Source organism: Letharia lupina (assembly GCF_014066315.1).
Source record: "Letharia lupina isolate WasteWater1 chromosome Unknown contig_22, whole genome shotgun sequence".
Taxonomy (NCBI): Eukaryota; Fungi; Ascomycota; class Lecanoromycetes; order Lecanorales; family Parmeliaceae; genus Letharia; species Letharia lupina.
In genome coordinates this window covers 849,772-868,361 of record NW_023502991.1, presented here as the reverse complement: position 1 = coordinate 868,361, position 18,590 = coordinate 849,772, and the positions used below count along the sequence as shown (strand labels likewise).

The window sequence follows — 18,590 nt, the reverse complement described above, 5'->3', positions numbered from 1 at the left end:
AGTGTTATTCTGTATGAGAGCACTTCATGAATGAAATCCTTTCCGCCCCTTTTGTAAAATTGTAAGAGAATTTATCAAAAGTCATGCATAGAGGGACTCTACTCCAGGGGAGTGTCAAAGAATTCACTCACGCCCCTATGCGCGATATTTGCAGGCCGCTCTTACCATAGCTGTGAATAGCCATTATTGGCCAGCACTAGCGCGGTTGCTTTGATCAACAAAAATGACGGAACTCCTTCAAACTTTCAACACCAGTATCACCTCACCTTCTTTTTCAATCACATCTACCTACACTCGTTTGCGTCAAGAAGTCAATCACACTCGTTGTATCAGCAAAGTACAGCCATCTTTCCTAGATTATTTACCACTTGCCTCCTTACCAAGATGCGTTCTCTTAAGCCACTCCTCCTGGTTGGCATCAGTGCTGCTGCTGCCACTGCAGAGTAAGTATCCTCAGCACGACATCGATATCCTTAGCCCACTGTATGAGGACATCACGTCCTCGTTGAGACTTTCTGTGGAAGGATCACGCGTTGTGTAACTTACCTGCGATGAGTGACACTGACCTCGAAACCCCAGAAACAGCTCTTGCAGCCCCCTGTCAACGGTATTTGTCACCGTACCTGCTTCGCCAACTACCGAGACAATCTACGCTCTTGGCAATGGGCCAATGGCCACTGCGGACATCAAAGCTATGGTCAACGGAGCTGCACAAGTAACTTCGACTGCAATCACAACGACCGTCACCGCCTCGGTAATCTCCACTCAGGTCATCAGCGTCATCCAGGCTTCCTCGCCAGTCGAAGGTCAAGCAGCTTACTCTTTCATCGAGGACAATGGTACCACGACCTGGCTCGGTGCAACACCACCAGCTTCGGCTTCCCTGATCACTAGCACTCAGATCGTCACTCTGCAGCCAGTTCCTCCCGGCTATGTTGCTCCTCCCGTCGAGATCACTCCCGTCACAAGCTACTTGACTCTTTCCTCCACTAAGACAATTACCGAAACTCGTACCGAAACCCAGACGCTGGCCAGTTTCACTGCTTTTGCGTCAGCCGGAGCGTACACTGGACTTGCATCTCACGGTTGGAACTCGAGCATTTCGACGTTGATCACGGTCAAATCCCTTGCTATTGGATCAGTCATTATTCCACCTTCCGGTATTGTGTCTTTTTCTCCTGGCAACGCAACCCATCAAATCAAGGCTAGGGATGTTACAGATATCGTCGTCGCAACCATCGATGGTGTGGCTGTCTCCTGGACCAACAACTATGATGGCACATTTCCGTCATCTTCAGATACATCACCAATTGCTGTCCCAGTCACAGCGACAGCACTACAATCCGAGCCAAAATCTTCTCGTAAGTTCCCCAGGCTGTGAACTGAGCATCGACTAACACGTTTTCAAGCGACCTCTAGCACCTTTTCTAGCCCAGTGCAAACAGAATCAAGTTCTCCCACGGGTGCAACCACTACGGTCGGCGTCTATGCGTGGGACCCGATCCCTACTCCCTTCCCAACAAGCACGTCTTCGTCATCTGGAGCTCAGCTGACAACGAGCCATGCCTTGTATTCAAACACTTCGACAGCCTCGAGAACCGCGGCCACTGCCATTGCCTCTTCATGTGGTGATGCATCCGCTCAGTTCATGATAGACTTCGACGATTTACCAGCTTTTTCGGCAGGTCCTGGGGTATGTATATCTTCTGAGCCCATGTCTTCCTTTATTGAAGCACTTTCGGGTTGCAAAACAATGTTCCAGGAGCAAAGACGCTCTTAACACCCCTTCGAGCTCTCTTCTGGCTCGAGACCCTGCCTTGAAGGAAAAACGCTAACTCCAATTTCTGTGTAGGACACAGATATTCCTCCTATCTTCAATCCCTACCATAAGCTATTCTTCCAAGAGTACTTCGGATACGTTCCTCCTCCATCTGATCCTTTTCCACCTATCTCGCCTCCACAGCTCGCAGTATATCGCGCGGACGGGTCAGGGGCGACCGGTTCACCAGACGCGGGGGTATGTAGATTCTTGGAGCAAATCTCTCTTATCCTGGACCACACTACGAGTCGCGAGACATGTTTCGCGAGCAAAAGACTCTCGGTACCCGTTCGGGCTCTGTCATTGCTCGGTTTTTCGCCTTGAAGATGGAATGCTGACCCGGAAATCTTATAGGTCGAATTGTCTGGTGAGATTGGTAGTGGACCGAGGGCATCGGATAGTGCCTACTGGATCGATGCCTACTCAGCTTATCTTGGCTGCACCAATCCTGGCCCCGAAGACTGCAGCATCATGGTCAAAGGCTATCAGAACTGGTCTACATTCAGTGTCATTACTCAGGGATTTACCCAGCCCCCCTGCCCAGGAATGAAGAAATGCTCTTTGGCGTTGGTGGAGTTTGCTGACGGCTTCCGCGGTTTGACGGGGCTTCAAATCATCGCGACGGTTGGAACCACGCCCGTTGACTGGTACATGGACAACCTGAGCCTGGGTTGGTCCAACAACACGTGTGCAGCGCAGCTGGAGCGTTCCTCGCAAGAGTAGAAGTGGTGTGGGTCAATATTCTCTGGTCTGGACTGGATCGTTGGTTGAGAATCATGGTGGACTTATCTTCTTCCATAAACCCCCTTTATTGCGCGCCCTTTGGCTAGGCGCAAGCCTTATTGCTCCACAGCAGAATAGTACATGCTCAAGCTAGATTCATGATAGATTGTTGATGCAGGAATGTCTCGAAAGCATGGGTGGAAACAATTTACGCCCCCAACCAGACTGCCAAAAAGCTCCACTTTTGTAGCTTCTGAGCCACAGCAGCCACAATTGGCGCTGGCGTCGCTTCAAATATGCTTTGACTCTCCTTCCCATTTCCCCACAGACATTTGCCAAACCAGTGTTTCGTCATCTGTCCTGTAACATCTTCATCCACTTATGCGCTCCAAGCGTCATGAGGGTTATGCACATGCAAATCCAAGGAGAGGTACGGAGCGTGCCCTTCAACATTCAGGTAGTTCGTGATACGTGCGCGAGGAACCAATGCTGTTGCTACCTATGTCAGATGAAAGGATCATGGTCGGAGCCTTTGATGCGATTCTCCTATCTTAATGTCTTTGAACCCTGTCAGGCTGATTTCACGGTTTTTCTGTCATTATCGATTACAGTCTTTACTGTTCTGTTTGTGATTACGTTCCTATGTGCTCTCGTCAATTCTTCAATGGAGAGCCATGATGTCTGTCCTTACCATACTGCTGCTACTAGCAACATGTCTATCTATGCTGGCCGATGGCGCGCCAAACAAGAAGAACGACGAAAACTTTCAATCTCTTGGCCAACTCCGACCTCAGGGTTTCTCCCCAAACCCGACTAAGAATACCAGTGACCCAAGCATGGCTTCCTCCGGTAGCTTGAGGACACCGTTGGGTAATAGCTTTGCGACGGGCTCAGGATGGTTCCCTGTGCCCTCTGGCACTGCCAACACCGGTAGCAGCTTCGGAAGCAGCGCCGTTGAGCCGTATCCAACCGAGGGAGCGCCGTATCAGAACGCTACATCGTCATATACAAAGCAGGGCAATGGGGATGGCGGGAATGGTCAGAGTGGATCGGGGAATCAATGTCCGCCTCAGCAAACGGTTACACTGCCTTCAGAGACGACTACTCTGCCAGCACAAACTGTCACTATAACCCCAGCTCCGGAGACGATTACGATAACTTCTCAGGCGCAGACAGAAACAGTGACCGTCACTGTGACTCCGCAAACGCAGTTAACGACAGTGACAGTATGGATGACGGTGACAGCGAACCAGGTTCCTAGCTGTCCGAGTCCCAGTAACGCATCGAATCCCCAGATCGCTCCTGTCCCTGCTCCAAATGCGCAGCTTTCAAATACACCAATTGCACCAGCCTCTGACAACGCTTCTACGCCTGCCACTGTACCTCCATTTGTGACTACACCATATCTCGTGGTGCCCCTATCTACAGGCGGTGCGGTTCCAATCGCAAACGCCACATTGCCTGTCATCCCTAATTTGGGTTCCACTACTGCGACTGGACCAACAAACTTCTCTGCAAAATATCAGAGCAGCCCAGTCGCTGAACGAACTTCTTCCTTCGTCTTGCCAATCATCACCAGCACCCCAATCATAGCCCCATATCCCTACCGCAACACTAGCAACCAAACGCTTCCATTCGGCTCAGGCTCCTCTCACGGCTTCAGAGCTACAGGATCCGGTTTCGCAAAACAGACCGACAGACACTTTTCAAGCTATTTCCTCTACAAGGTCGTCACCGACGCACCGACAAGCACGACCACAACTGGCTTTTCTTCAACCAGAAAATATTTTCACCTATCGTCGTTGTTGACACCGCCGTCGCAGGCCAATGCCACCGTCTTCCCATCAACAGCTGGACCTACGGCTCCGCCTTCTTCTCCGACAGGAGAATACTTCCCAGACGATGGATCCTCGCTGCTGACGCCGCCGACTCTGGCGAATGCAACGGCTTCGCCCACGATGGAGTACTTCCCGGATGATGGGTCGAGCCTTCTAACGCCGCCGGCTCAGGCAAATGCTACGAATGTTTCACCTTTGGGTGGACCTACGGCTCCCATAATTACGCCGGCGATCGTTGCTTCGTCTCAGGCTTTGGCTGCGGTGGTGGGGTCTATTATTACTACTCCCCCTCCTCCTCCGATAATACAAGTAAATACTTCGACCACGATACCTCCGGTATCTACACCCATACCACCACCCTCTCCACCAATAGTACAGCCAAATACCTCAATCTCACTACCAGCATCTACGTCCAGCTCTCAAATATCCCAGCCAATAACCACCAGCACTTCCCCCCTCTGCACCAACGGCACAACCGCCCAAAACATGACCACAAACGTACGTCCCTTCCACCGCTCTTCGTGCACAATCCCTCTAACACTATGACCACCAGTTCTCCGAAATCCCACCCATACCCTCCATGCCCCTCATCCTTCAAGGCCTAAACTTCACCACCTTCGCCCCCTTCACCACCACCACCTCCAATTCCACATCCCCCCTCCCGCCCTCGACCCACCTCCTCGCCCTCTCCGCCTCCGAACCGAAACAGATCACCCTCGCCCCCGACTCCCTCTCCTTCTCGATCACATCCCTCGCCCTCTCGTGCGGCGACACGCCGTCCGAAGTGACGGCGACCTGCACGGTCCAGATGTTCGGCATCGGTGCGGCGTCGGGGACGGAGCGGACGGTGGCGGTGGCGGGGCCGGGGATGCGGACGGTGCGGATGGAGGAGGAGGGGAGCTGGCGCGGGTTGAGCAGGGTGAGTTTTACGGCGGAGATGGGGGGCGCGCCGGTGGGGGTCCGGTTGGGGGCCGTGGCGTATGAGTTGGTCAGTGCATGCTGATGGCCGGGACGTTGGCGGCTGTGTATATATGTGGTGTATATGTTGTTTACAATGTAACATCAACAAAGTTGTCGACCGAACACTCTAGATTTCGGCCTTGTCTCAGACCGATGGATTTTCGTGGTCGAGAGCAGGATTGAAATTCTAAAGTCCGGCACGTGTGGACTTCGGCAGCAAACCTTCCACGCACGACTTCCACTCCCGTACCCCGTGCTTTTAGCGACTCGTTGACCTCAAAGCACGTGTCGATCCGGGACATCAGATTTCCGGGGGGCGGGGGGGTGGAGCCTGGCGCTTCTCGGACGTCGTGTTGGTTCGGGAGCCTGGCCGAGGACGTGGTATCTTACTTCCGATGCTGCTTACGTGTGGAAGTCTGATGAGGGTTGAAGGAGGCGGGTTGATGTGTTGGGGTGTCGTCGCGTGGGTGTGGGAATGTGTTGAGGTAGGATTGTGGGTGTTGGGTTGGAAAATGTGTGGATGTGTTGTCTCGAAGTGATGTGTTGGATGGTGTTGATGGTGTTGATGTGTATCATGTGTCATCATGTATTGAACATGCCCGAACGAGGAAACCCTGATTGCGGCACCGATCAGAGGCAGGAAGCATGTCAGCGTACTGTTGCTCTCACCAGACGCCCAGTCAATTTCTCCTTCCTTCCTGCTCGCTGGACCATAGAACAACGTCGCAGGTCCTGTTTACCCCACACCCATCAAGCATGGTTCACAACGACCAGAATAGTGGCAGGGAGGAGAAGGTGAATTGGAGGAAGAAGGGAAGCAAAGAGGAGAGAAGAGGGCAGGCCATAGCCAATGAAGCTAATTAGGAACGTGAAGATGAAGAAGCGTGTGGGGGAGTGGTGCGAAGGAACAACGGAGAGACTAGTCATACGGGAATAAAATAGATGGTATAAGTCATAGGTTTGTTGGTTGTGTGTATGGTACGTATGGTATGAGAGCGCAATAGCGCGCTCGGGTTCGGGTATGTACCGAAGTGGCTATGACTCGGGATGATGATTGATGACCAGGGCTTCCTCCGGACTTGTACGGCTGGGCCGTCTAATATACACGCAGCTGCCAGACCAACTCCGTTTCACCGCTCCGGGTCAGTGTCCATACCGTTGCTGGACCGGTATCGGTCGATTGATGTAAACATCAGCCCTGTCTAGAGCTCCGCTCGCTCTTATCATTCTTTCGGCCTCTTGCTGCTCGTACTGCCGGGACATGTATTGAAGGTCTTCTATCTGGCTCTGGGTACACGTCAGCATGCTCACCGCTGATCCTGAAGGAAGGATGCTGACCTTGGTCAAGGCACTGCCGGGGTTACTGATCAGATACCCCTCCCTCTGCTGGTAGGTGAATGGTCGCACGGAGACATAAGGACCGAGATGGTATTGTATATGCTATCGGACACATTTCCGAGTTAGCATTTCTACGGCAGAATGCAATCCAAGTCCCAAGACAGAGTTTGGGAGTGGTATCGAAGGTGGCACAAAGGTACCACTCTCGGAACATGTCTTGCGACTCAAGAAAAGATATAATTTGGAACAAAAAAGCACCGAGGTAAGCCATACGGTGAACATTATGTGTCGGGATATGGAGTAGCCGGGGACGAAGTAGGTGGTGTAGGCATTACTGGAAGTGGAGTTTGTTGAAGGCATTGTTGGAGCTGCGCGGGTGAAGAGTGTAGATCAAAGTCAGAGCAAGAGAGGAGGGCATCCCCTTTTGTGCGAAGGGAGTCGTCTACCGCTTTGGAGAATCTCACTGAGCTGAAAGACAAACCCGGCTGCCTAGTCAGTAAGAGGTTCAAATCCAGACCTTTTCCCAGGGCGACGACACCTAGTCATGAACCATGATAGATATCTCACGAATACCGATTCCAGCCGAAGATCGCTCTCTAGCCAATGATCCAGGCTCTTAAGCATTCAAATTTCCAACCCCGAATGTCAGCGTGCTGCTGCAGGTTGCCATACCTCATCCACTCCTCCCTCGCCACGTATAAACAAGGCGAGGAGTTGCGTTCAAGCAGCATGGAACGTTTCTAGGCTCAAGATGCTCGAATCACAACGAAAAAGGTAATTGTGGGTTGGTAGTCCCCGCTGCAAGCTTGCCTATCCTGCCCGTCATTGGCCGCCTCGCGAGCGCAAGGCTGATCCGATACTCAAACGATATGTAGCGAGAGCTTGATCGACTTTCACGACGGACAGAATTCGATCTGATAAGGATGAGTCTCTCTTCATGAACATTACCATCGCGGCTCATAGTAGTACAACGTGACATGCAGGAGCTAGTGAGCGACGCCCTGTTTTACTGTGTACCTGGACCCGCGACAGAGCCTCATCCGGTTCGGGACGCCGTTTGCTGCCTCGAAATCCATGGCTTTCAGTAGCCTCGTCAATGGCTTTATTATGGCGGTGAATAATGTATGAGGAAAAACCGACCAAGCCTTGCTTGCCCCAAACATTGAAGAGGCAGGCATGTACAGGGGTTAGAAGATCGCAAGAGAGCCTCACAGTAGAAATCAAGCCCTTATTGACGTTCACCTCGTGTTGATCTTAATGGCTGTCGGTAATGAGTGAGTACGAGATAGGAATCTTCGGCACGCGTGTATCCTTCTGAACAGAACCAAAATGATATCTCGTATGTAGGGCAGGCACCCAAAAATCCATCCGCATACATCCTCAGATAGTCCCAAAATATCCGTTGCTCATTGCGGTCGAGCCATTGTCTCAGCTTCCTCGATATGTAGTATAACTCCACGGCCCCAGCAATAACGGCACATGATAATGTCCCCTATCCGGCAATACCGAAAATTTGACCTCCACTTCTGGGAAAAAGGTATTACCCATCCCATAGTACTTTCCCGTCTCAAATTTCAACGACCATACCATTCCGCCTTCCGGATGCTCATGTAGATTCTCGAAAATCTCGGCTAAGGATGGACCGTCTGGGGCTTCCCAGCTCGAAATTCGACCGTCTGCGTTGGTGAGGGCCTTGAAGGCGGCCGAGGGACCAAATGGCTTGAGAAGGGTGAGGGAGACTGAAAGGCCCGGAGCAGGGACGCCGCTGACGAGGTCGAGGACGTGGCAGGTTATGGGATCTTTTGGCTTGCTGGTGGTAGCCGCTGGGAGGAGTGAGGAGGGTTCCTTGGGTAGGTCTTCAGATTGACCAGGGTTTTCCATGTTGCGGATTGACAGTGACAGTGAAATGATGAGGAATAAGGGAGGAGAGACAAAAGATGTAGCGGTCTGCAATACCTCTCGTAGCTCAAGGGGACCTTAACTTCCTTAAGATCATTTTGAAAGGGGGCATCCGCGTGAGAAGGGTAGTTTAGAAAGGCGGCGTGACTGCTGAAGGGTCCAGCTACTCTACTCGTAGTCTACTTTAGAGCCTGGCCAGCGATGATCCCGCGCTCCAGGCTTCGAAGTTCAAGCATCACAATTCAAAGCTACGTCAGGCCATCATCCAACTTTGACACTCCAGTTGCCAACACTCGTGACCTTCTCCAAACAAACCTAATTATTCTTCAAACATACTCTGAACTACTCGTACAGTCCCCCTGGATTAGAATTACCATCATCTCCACAATCTGTACCACCATCATCCAACACGACATTCGACCCCCACCACCCTTCACCAACATGTCCGCAACAGTCGACGCCGACTCGGAAGACCTCGCACCAACTCTCGAATCTATAATACACCAAAAGTCTCTCCGCTGGATCTTCGTCGGCGGCAAAGGAGGTGTAGGCAAAACCACCACTTCCTGCTCCCTCGCCATCCAGCTCGCCCGTGTCCGCAAATCCGTTCTCCTCATCTCTACAGACCCCGCGCACAACCTTAGCGATGCTTTCAGCCAGAAGTTCGGTAAAGAGGCGAGACTGATTGATGGCTTCACCAACCTGAGCGCTATGGAGATCGATCCGAATGGGAGTATACAAGATCTACTCAAGGAGGGTGGCGAAGGGGCCGAGGAGATTATGGCGCAGACTGGGGGAATGGGAGGGATGATGCAGGATTTGGCATTTAGCGTAAGTCTTCGGGATATGAAGCTGATCATATCCAAGTCATGCGGTTGACTGGTCTCGCAGATACCTGGTGTGGACGAAGCCATGTCCTTCGCAGAGGTGCTGAAGCAGGTCAAATCGCTCTCTTACGAGACCATCATCTTCGATACCGCACCTACAGGTCATACTCTACGATTCTTACAATTCCCGACAGTGATGGAAAAAGCGCTTGCGAAGATTTCACAGCTATCTACGCAATTTGGACCTATGCTTAATTCCGTCATTGGCGCAAGAGGTGGACTACCTGGTGGACAGAATCTGGACGAGGTCATCGCGAAGATGGAGACGCTGAGAGAAACCATTGGAGAGGTCAACACTCAGTTCAAGAACCCAGATATGACGACCTTCGTATGCGTCTGTATTCCCGAGTTCTTGTCGTTATACGAGACGGAGCGCATGATCCAGGAGCTTTCATCGTACCAAATCGATACACACGCCATTGTGGTAAATCAGCTGCTATTCCCGAAAAAGAATAATCCCTGCGAGCAATGCAATTCAAGAAGAAAAATGCAGAAGAAGTATTTGGAGCAGATTGAGGAGCTATATGATGAATTCAATGTCGTCAAGATGCCATTGCTGGTGGAGGAGGTTAGGGGAAAGGAGAAACTGGAGAGGTGAGGGCCTATTGCGCTTAGACTTCCTGTGACTTGGCTAACGGGTCATTGTACCGCAGTTTCAGCGAGATGCTCGTCAAGCCATATGAGCCGCCAGAGTGAGCTATGCAGTATGTTCAAAACAATACTGTCTAAGGAGGTGTCAATTATCACGAGCTTTCGTCGACTGTCAGCGAGTATAGTAGATCCCAGTCAAAGTGCCAACCTTGTCAATGCAGAGAAAATAACCACAGAGGGTGATGTCCAAAATTCAGACCGCTAACCGTCGTCCTTTTTCGATCTCTCCGTGGGCTGTCATTCTTAGAACCCATCAGCCTTCGCAGACAGCCGTCATCACATCTTTGATAATCCTATTCAGGTGGTAGCTCCCATCGTCAAAGATTGCCACACTGTAGCGTCTTACTCATCACAGGAGCTAGGTCTCATTTGATGACTGCTGAAGTACGCGGCTGAGAAGAGACCCATACGCCACTGTGGAGCAGCAGTAAGCTTCGCTGGTCAATTCATGGGCTCACATAGTCTCTTTTCTATGGTTCTATTTGTGTTTCAGATATATAATTTGGCGTCTTGCTGACCATGTCTGCTCATTATTGACCATCCTTTTGCCTTTTCCCCTTCACCAGACCACTCTTCTACGAGTCTCCGCTCTTTCAAGACCCTTCAAGACTCACACGACCGGACTCCCTACATCCAAAAATCCAACTCAGTCGCAATGGCAGGACTTTTCGGCGGCCTCATGGCGCCCATCATGGGCCCCGTCATCTCTGGCCTCTTTGGTGGCATCGTAGGCCCACAACCCGCAGCAGCTCCAGCGTCCGCTCCCGCCACTACTCCCGCCCCAGCACCTCAACCAGACCAAAACGACCAAGGGCAAGCACAAGGAGGGCTCAACCTCGGAGGGCAGAGTTTGGTAAGGGCTGTCCAAAGCGAAAGGGTTGGGGAGCGAACGGCTAACAGAAATTGGGCTTAGAACTTGAACATTGGTGGTAAAGGGTCGCCGCGCCCCAAGGTGCCTGTGAAGGGAGGGAAGCGGTAGAACGATGTAGGATAGTGAGTGGTTGGAGATGGGATTGTTGGTAGTTTGCATTGCCTGCTTTCCTTGCACTTGTGTTGGTATTAGACGAAAAACGTGTTCACTCCGGTGCTCGAATAACGCTTCTACTTCCTATTCTCTACCGACCAAAAAACTCAACTGCTCAGACCATCTTGTCCCCACCTTACTTACGACAAGTTCCCTTGCATCCACCCCCGGACCAACATTGGAGTCGCCCAGGATGTGTAAAGTAAAGTAAAGTAAAGTAAGCTTTCCCGCCAAAAAGGACCAATGCGCCTAAGCGAGCACTTAGCGCTGACTAAGCCCTACCTTAACAAGCGAGGGAGTTGGGTGTCCGCTTATCAAAAGAGCCCGGCCGGCCTCCACCAACGTTCGCGTCTGGCTTCGACTTTCCTTTTCGAGCATGTGCTGGAAGTCTGGCCAGGACGGCGGTTCCGGAAAGGGCGCCACGGGGGCTGGGGTTTCGAAGACGGGCCGATTTGGTAGAGTGGCGTACACGTTCGAGTGCGGTCGAGTCGTTGAGGGTTGTTTTGGTAAGAGAGGTGGAAGAATGGTGGTGAAATGGGATCGAGGGGTGAGTGTTGGCTGTGAGGCTTGAGTTTGAGTATATGGATAGGGATGCATGCGTAGAGAGATAGGTCAAGGTAAGTGAGACGCAGGACACCATTGCAGTTGCAAGATCTTATCTATCTATCCATCAATCCATCTACGAACGCACTTTTCGCTCCCCCCCCCACCCCTTGATCACCGACCCCCGGAAAGAACCACGCAGATACATCGTAACGACCACCCCCAGCAGCAAAACATGCGCAGCGAACAACAGCGTCAACAACAGCACCGTCGCCAAGCTAAGGCAAAACACCGTCAGCCCCCAGCCCAGTACGACCTGTCTAGCTGTCCATCCTTCAAACGACAGCAGGAACCCCAGGCGCAGACGAAGTAGCCGGGGTAGTCCAAGTGTTCGGGAGAGTCACTCCTCCTCTCCCTCCGGATGCGGTGCATCAGGAGCCAGACCGTGCTGGTTGGAGAGGGCACCGAGAGCGTAGGTGCCGAGGTGGATGAAGGACTCCATGTGATCCTTTGTGAACCCACCGGCAGCTGTATCGAGCGTCAGCAACCGCATGTGGGGACAACGATTGTTATCAGAAGTACTCACCGACTTTGCCCTGGTGGTACATGGCATTGTGGTGATTTTTGTCGTATGTCCTGCCAGACTTGCCGACGGGCTTGTGGGCCATCTCCTTTCCGACCTTGCCCTCTTCCTTCTTCATCAGCTCCCCGGGTTTACCGGCTTCAGGTTTGCCCTCTTCCATCTTCTTCAGCTCCCCGGCTTTGCCGGCTTCAGTTTTGCCAGCTTCAGGTTTGCCAGCTCCAGGTTTGCCAGCTTCAGTCTTGCCAGCTCCAGGTTTGCCAGCTTCGGTCTTGCCAGCCCCAGGTTTGCCTGCTTCAGATTTGCCGGCTTCAGGCTGACGCTTGGTCATGGCGCCTTGCTGGCCGGGGCGTCTGTTAGGAGTTTGGCGGCCTTGCTGGCCATTCATGGGGCCCTGCTGGTCTTGTTGGCCGAAACCCTGCTGGCTTGGGTCTTGCTGGCCGAAGCCCTGCTGGCTTGGGTCCTCCTGCCCCTGTTGCTCCTCTCCATAGCCATTCTGGTCCTGTTGGCCATATGGATCTTCGCCTTGCTGTTGCTGGTCATAGCCTTGGTGTTCTTGTTCACCGTAGCCCTGGTCTTGACCCTGCTGGCTATAATCCTCTTGGCCGCCCTGTTGACCATACTGCTGTTGCTGACCGTATTGAGACATCTTTTTGGAAAGTTGAGATTGAAGGATCAAGTGACGAGCTAAAGAATTTCTTGAAGTAGATCTTCTGTGAGAGTTTGTTCGTGGAAGTGGTGGCGAGAGAAGAGCTGGAGGATCCGTGGTGAATGAGACTGAGAGTCAGTGAAGATATAAGATTGGAACGTTCTAAGAGGCGGCCCAGACGGTGGTTTTTAAATGGTTCGGGAGATTCCCTTTTTTTTTAGAGAACTATTGATGTTATCCTAAGATAGCGCACCTCGGTCAGAGGCTGAGTACGCATTCTAGACAGAGACGCCTCCAAGGTGTATGATTTCGCAAGTGCACTGACTAGGAGACCTCCGATGAGGCTCTTGGAGCCGAAGTCAGCATAGTGGATGCAGCAGCTGAAATCAGCTTATTATTTGGCGAACAGCTTAGTCACCACTGTTGGATGTTAGTGTCGAATGGTGCTTAGATGGTAAGAACATCGTCTCAAATGCTGAGGTAAACCAAGGTAGTTGAAAAGGCCGGCTTGCCGCTTAGATATAGCGCTAGAGGTAAGCGAGAAAGAGATTTTCGGAGTATGTAAGCTGACTTCGAGTACCTTAGGCACAATATTTGCTTTCATAGCCGCAACCCAGCCTATACTTTCGTAGACACCGAAATAAATCAACGGAGCCCTGTTATAGACTAGCCACTGCACAGTAGTACGCCAGGCCTGCTATGCGACAACTTCTATACGAGGTCGAGATCCAGACCTAAAATTTGTCTTCCTGAATTTAGATGGAACCCTAGGCAGGTCAGCTTTTCGTAGGAGGAGCGCATCAACACACGGACATCCATGAATGATTCGACTCCAGTCGAATCCCGGACGAAGGAGCCTTTCGAGATGGATGATCAGAGCTTCGTGGGCAGTGATACTTACCAAGCGGACTTCGACGCTGGAGCACAATTCGAGTCTCCGGCAAGGTCAGCATCTGGGCGATGGCAGACGATCAACAGCTCGAACACTATGGATCTCGAACGTCACCTGTCTGCAAACTCGGTCTCACGGGATGTCCGCGCAAGTAGCGTTTCAAACCAGCGTTACGACGATAACGACAGGCCAGATTTAACAAACATGGTGTCGACGCACTCCGAAGGCCAGTCCTATGAGAATGATCGCACTATAATGAATTCAGATCGTGTTCTCGACTCTCGTGAGCAAATGGAATCCGCAACTTTAACTCCTGGCCGTTCCCCGAGTCAGGCCTTCGGCAACAATGGCAATCACAGCAATCTAGAAAGTCGTTCTGACTTGAGCGAGAGATCACAGTCCGGAAACACGATTTCAACGCCCTTCCTAGACCCGGGCTTGATGGATCCTCATGCAAGTAGAGGTTCAGACCATCCCTACGGAACCAGCGAGCCACAGGAACCGGCAAACCTCATGCCAGCCGCAAACATCAACCACAAATATGACAATGTTCGCACGAGCAGCTCTTCAGACCAACGTCGGGGTTCTAGCGAGCGATTGGACTCGGTTCATCTAGTGTCACCATCCGGGATCGAGCGTCGTAGAAGAAGTCCAAGCCCAAGGCCTAAGGTCAGCGCCGAAACAAAAGCTCGATGGGCGATGTTGAAGCAATTAGCTGGCGTTTCTCAACCGCGTGATGTGGAAGAGGAAGACCGGAATGAAGGTCGAGACGAAGAGACGCGCACCACAGAAGTCGACTCCCGTATTAGAGAAGAATCCAACGCGAATGATTCATCGCAGACGGGTGACCATGTCGATGATGCAAGCATCGAACGATACCTGCAGAAGTTGCAAGGAGACCCTCATATTGACAGTCGAGGACTCCGGGAGGGTCTCTCTCGAATGCAATCATACAAGGGTTCGAACAGTCAACAGGATCAACATTCGGCTCATGAAAGTCATTTCGAAGGCAATACGTACTCAGGCGCTCGAAGACCAAGTGAGGACATTCGTAACAGTGGAATGGAAAACGAAGTTCGTGGAGCGGAGCAGGATGCGCAGGACAAACTCAATAAGGGTAAAGGAGAAGCTGAAAAGGCCTTGAGAGGCCGCGAAGCAGGTCTGCGGAGAGATGAACATGCTCTCGGAGCTGGCCTTGAAGGAGCCGGTCGCAGAGCGGAAGGGGAACTCCGATCAGCTGGCCGTGATGCCCGAGACTCCCTCCAGAAAGACAAGAACGGGTTTGAGCGAGATGTTCGAAGAGATACTAGTATGGCAGATGCGGAAGTGCACAAATTAGGTGGTCAGACAGCAAGAGAGTTCCGAAGAGGAGAACATGGTCTGGAAGCTGGCCTCGAAGGAGCGGCTCATGCTGCGGAGGGTTTATTGCCCCCCATGAATGTTCTACAGGATCTTCGACAAGGCGAGCACGGTCTGATGGGAGATGTTCACAAGGCCGAGAACGCATTCTCACGTACCGGACTGGGCCAGGAGATTCGAAAAGGCGAGCATGACCTGATTGGAGAGGTTCACAAACTCGAGCAAGAGTTCCCCCATATTGGGCTTGGGCGAGAGTTCCGAAAAGGCGAGCAAAACCTGATGGGAGATATTCACAAAATCGAGAACGAGACGGCCAATACTGGGCTTGGGCAAGAGATTCAGAAGGGCCAGCACCATCTAGTGGATGAGTTCCACAAGCTCGAACATGAGTTGCCTCACCTCGAGCTGGGTCAAGACCTCCGCAGGGGAGAGCATGACCTGAAGCAAGGTCTGCATGAAGCAGCTGATCATCTGCGCAGAGACGAACACGCCTTGGGTAAAGGAGCCGAAGCAGTAGGTCGATCTGTCGAGCATGGGTTGGAAAACATAGGAAGATTCGCCGTCGATGGTGTTGCAATAGCCGGAGGACTTGGGGTGATGCCATTTGACCATGCAGAATCTGGAAAGAGTGCACCCAGCCCCAGACCGAACGTTCTTCAACCTGGCCATGGAATGATCAGCCCCAACGGCCAGCAAATGCCAAGGAACACTCATCAGCCTGGTGCAGGAGGACCTCACCCACTAGGAGCGCCAGGAGCGCATCCAGCTCCAAATGTTCAGAGACTCAACCAAGCTCCTGCAAATCATCGAAATCGACCCTCGATAGTCGAGCCTCCGCATCATCCTCTAGCACCTCGAACGCCGCAGCCCGGTCACAATTGCGGGCCCTCTGGCAGTCAGCATCCCCATCTGTCTCCCAGTCCATCTCCAACAAGGGGTCCTTCTCCTGGCCCGGGAATGAATAAGATTACCCCAGGGAGAATGCCGAGTCCAAGCCCGGGGAACAATCAGAGGAGCCAAATGCCAGTCCGAAAACCTGTGTTGCCTCCACGACCTCAAGGAGCTCCACAGCGCCCCCCTCAACCTCAGCATCCTCAGGGGGCTCCACAGCACCCTCCTCAGCCTCCGCATCCTCAGGGAGCTCCACAGCACCCTCCTCAACCTCCGCATCCTCAGGGAGCTGCTCAACACCCCCCTCAACCTCAGCATCCTCAGGGAGCTCCACAGCACCCTCCTCAACCTCCGCATCCTCAGGGAGCTGCTCAACACCCCCCTCAACCTCAGCATCCTCAGGGAGCTCCACAGCACCCTCCTCAACCTCAGCATCCTCAGGGAGCTCCACAGCACCCCCCTCAACCTCAGCATCCTCAGGGAGCTCCACAGCCACCCCCTCAACCTCAGATTTCTCAAGGCGCTCAACCGCATCCCACAAGAACCCCACAACAGAGGCAGCCTCCGAACGCAATTCCACAACATCCTCCACCTCAACATCCCATGAGTACTCCGCAACACCCACAAGGAGGCAGACAGCAAGGTCAGCCTCCAAATGCAATGTCTCAACATCCTCAAACACCTCATCCACAGGGGGGATCACAGCAAAGGCAGCCTGCAAGTGCCATGCCTCAACCTCCTCCGCTTCCACACCCACAAGGAGCGCCGAACCAGAGATCTCAAAGCCCCACGCCTCCACATCCACAGGTCTCAGATCCACAAAGAGTCCCACAGCAGCGATCCGTCAATGCCAACCCGCATCCTCGACCTCAACACTTCCGAGGAACACCACAGCCGATACTTCCCAAGGACCAAAAAGATGGGGAAGCGCAACGACAAGAAGCAATGGGTAACAGCAACGTGCAGCAAGCAAGGCAAGCGATGCCAGGTGCTGCCATAGGATCTCACCCAGGACGAACTCAGCCATTGTCGAATGAGAGACCCGAATCCGAGGGCAAGACGGACGAGCAGGAACCGAGAGCATCAATTATGCAAGAAAGGAAAAGAATAGCAGCAGAGTCTCAGCGTCGTATTGCAGAACGTCAAGAGCAACAGACCGGGCACGACCGTAGACACGAAGACCACGACGCCGACTCTTGTCCCCATCAGACCGAACGTCACTCAACGACAGAGCATGCAGAAGAGTCTCATTCTATCAGTGGTCCACAAAGCATGTTGAACATGTTCAAAGCTCGAGCCGACGCTGCCATCGAAGCGTCAGGTGATTGCCCAAGCTTCACCGACCGTAAGTCACATCCCGTAATGATGGTATTACGTTCATTGAGTTGACCGGCTGACTTCCAGGTCTTTTGATAGAGATGGTACAATTGTTATGCAAAATGGCCCAAGACGCTATGCCGGAGATCGAACGGAGATTGGCCCAGAATCAGAGGCAAGATTGCTCCTGAATTGGCATATGGGAGATTTGTGAGAGAAAGGAAAAATATATCAAAAAATGACTAACAAAAAGAGGTGTTGATGTTTTGTACAAATTGCTTTGTAAGAGATGTCCAGTGGAGCAGGACTGAGCGTTGGCCAAAATACGGGGGAAACGGAGAAGTGCTCCATGTGGTGAACACTCGTCGACGCACTAGAAAATTTGGAGGCCTCGATTCGTCAGGATGTTAGCCAGGCGGTGTATTTTGAAGGCATCTTTCGCATCATGGTGCTCAATCAATGAGAATGTCTGTCTGAAACAGATGTAGAGTGTGAAGCAGGTGGGCGAGAAGTAGAGTGCTCCATCCGAGACTATGTCGTTAGCCAATTGACGTCCGAGCTTTCGAACTCGCCTGGGAACAGTTTGCAGAAAGCAAAGCTAATCAGTGTATTTGGATTAATGGAATTACTGATATGAGGGAGACCATACCGCTGATACACTCTGAGACGCAGAAATGTATCAAACTCGTTCATCTTTCAGTAGCGAATGGATCAAGCCGAATTTGCGGCAGAGGTCCAGTGCCCAGTTGGTCTCGTCGACTTTGTAATTCGCTACAGACTATGTGTGACGTCCCTGTATTGCTGCTCCTGAAATCGTTCTTCTCTTTCTTTTCGCGATGAAAGGCTCCCAAAGCTGTCATTGAGAGTATCCAAGAATTCTTGAATCTCTAGAGAATGACAAAGTGCAGCATCTCATTCCGCGGTGTGACGGAAACCTTTGGGTCTTCATTGGAAATTCCGGGCCAACCCATGCATGATGCATTGTGTAGGTGATTTTGAGCGATTTGATGATAGTCGTTGGTGCAATTGCCTGTGGAAGGAAGGAAGTCGCCCTCGTAAATGTGAGTACTCTAGTTTGAGATTAGAGTATCGCAAATCCTTGCAATTTCTTGGCGCTATAGTTTGTAAAATCATCGTACATCCGTATTTAAGTGTTGAAGACGGATACTCCAGGAGAGACTCGGGGGTTGCGAGACTTGTAGAGACCTCACTCTTAATAA

The 18,590-nt window shown here is 52.0% G+C and overlaps 8 protein-coding genes across 8 annotated transcripts; 5 read left to right on the top strand and 3 right to left on the bottom strand.

Moving 5' to 3' along the window:
* Positions 1 to 384: 384 nt before the first annotated feature.
* On the top strand, positions 385 to 2,542 carry HO133_005907 (uncharacterized protein; the record flags this gene model as incomplete). Its single annotated transcript, XM_037296811.1, has 5 exons — positions 385 to 443; positions 595 to 1,361; positions 1,410 to 1,693; positions 1,853 to 2,017; positions 2,174 to 2,542. The coding sequence occupies 5 exons, from the start codon at positions 385 to 387 to the stop codon at positions 2,540 to 2,542; spliced, it is 1,644 nt and encodes a 547-aa protein (XP_037147992.1).
* Positions 2,543 to 3,219: 677 nt separating this feature from the next.
* Positions 3,220 to 5,383, top strand: HO133_005906 (uncharacterized protein; the record flags this gene model as incomplete). Its single annotated transcript, XM_037296810.1, has 2 exons — positions 3,220 to 4,878; positions 4,934 to 5,383. 2 exons carry the CDS (start codon positions 3,220 to 3,222, stop codon positions 5,381 to 5,383), a joined length of 2,109 nt encoding a protein of 702 aa, XP_037147991.1.
* A 1,100-nt stretch (positions 5,384 to 6,483) lies between these two features.
* On the bottom strand, positions 6,484 to 7,038 carry HO133_005905 (uncharacterized protein; the record flags this gene model as incomplete). Its single annotated transcript, XM_037296809.1, has 2 exons — positions 6,484 to 6,780; positions 6,952 to 7,038. 2 exons carry the CDS (start codon positions 7,036 to 7,038, stop codon positions 6,484 to 6,486), a joined length of 384 nt encoding a protein of 127 aa, XP_037147990.1.
* An 894-nt stretch (positions 7,039 to 7,932) lies between these two features.
* HO133_005904 (uncharacterized protein) lies at positions 7,933 to 8,559 on the bottom strand (the record flags this gene model as incomplete). Its single annotated transcript, XM_037296808.1, has 3 exons — positions 7,933 to 7,939; positions 8,055 to 8,131; positions 8,185 to 8,559. 3 exons carry the CDS (start codon positions 8,557 to 8,559, stop codon positions 7,933 to 7,935), a joined length of 459 nt encoding a protein of 152 aa, XP_037147989.1.
* A 459-nt stretch (positions 8,560 to 9,018) lies between these two features.
* On the top strand, positions 9,019 to 10,062 carry HO133_005903 (uncharacterized protein; the record flags this gene model as incomplete). Its single annotated transcript, XM_037296807.1, has 2 exons — positions 9,019 to 9,408; positions 9,469 to 10,062. 2 exons carry the CDS (start codon positions 9,019 to 9,021, stop codon positions 10,060 to 10,062), a joined length of 984 nt encoding a protein of 327 aa, XP_037147988.1.
* A 708-nt stretch (positions 10,063 to 10,770) lies between these two features.
* HO133_005902 (uncharacterized protein) lies at positions 10,771 to 11,094 on the top strand (the record flags this gene model as incomplete). The annotated part of the gene is made up of 2 exons (XM_037296806.1): positions 10,771 to 10,968; positions 11,029 to 11,094. 2 exons carry the CDS (start codon positions 10,771 to 10,773, stop codon positions 11,092 to 11,094), a joined length of 264 nt encoding a protein of 87 aa, XP_037147987.1.
* Positions 11,095 to 12,082: 988 nt separating this feature from the next.
* Positions 12,083 to 12,911, bottom strand: HO133_005901 (uncharacterized protein; the record flags this gene model as incomplete). The annotated part of the gene is made up of 2 exons (XM_037296805.1): positions 12,083 to 12,210; positions 12,269 to 12,911. The coding sequence occupies 2 exons, from the start codon at positions 12,909 to 12,911 to the stop codon at positions 12,083 to 12,085; spliced, it is 771 nt and encodes a 256-aa protein (XP_037147986.1).
* Positions 12,912 to 13,728: 817 nt separating this feature from the next.
* Positions 13,729 to 17,561, top strand: HO133_005900 (uncharacterized protein; the record flags this gene model as incomplete). The annotated part of the gene is made up of 2 exons (XM_037296804.1): positions 13,729 to 17,398; positions 17,458 to 17,561. 2 exons carry the CDS (start codon positions 13,729 to 13,731, stop codon positions 17,559 to 17,561), a joined length of 3,774 nt encoding a protein of 1,257 aa, XP_037147985.1.
* Between the last annotated feature and the right edge of the window lie 1,029 nt (positions 17,562 to 18,590).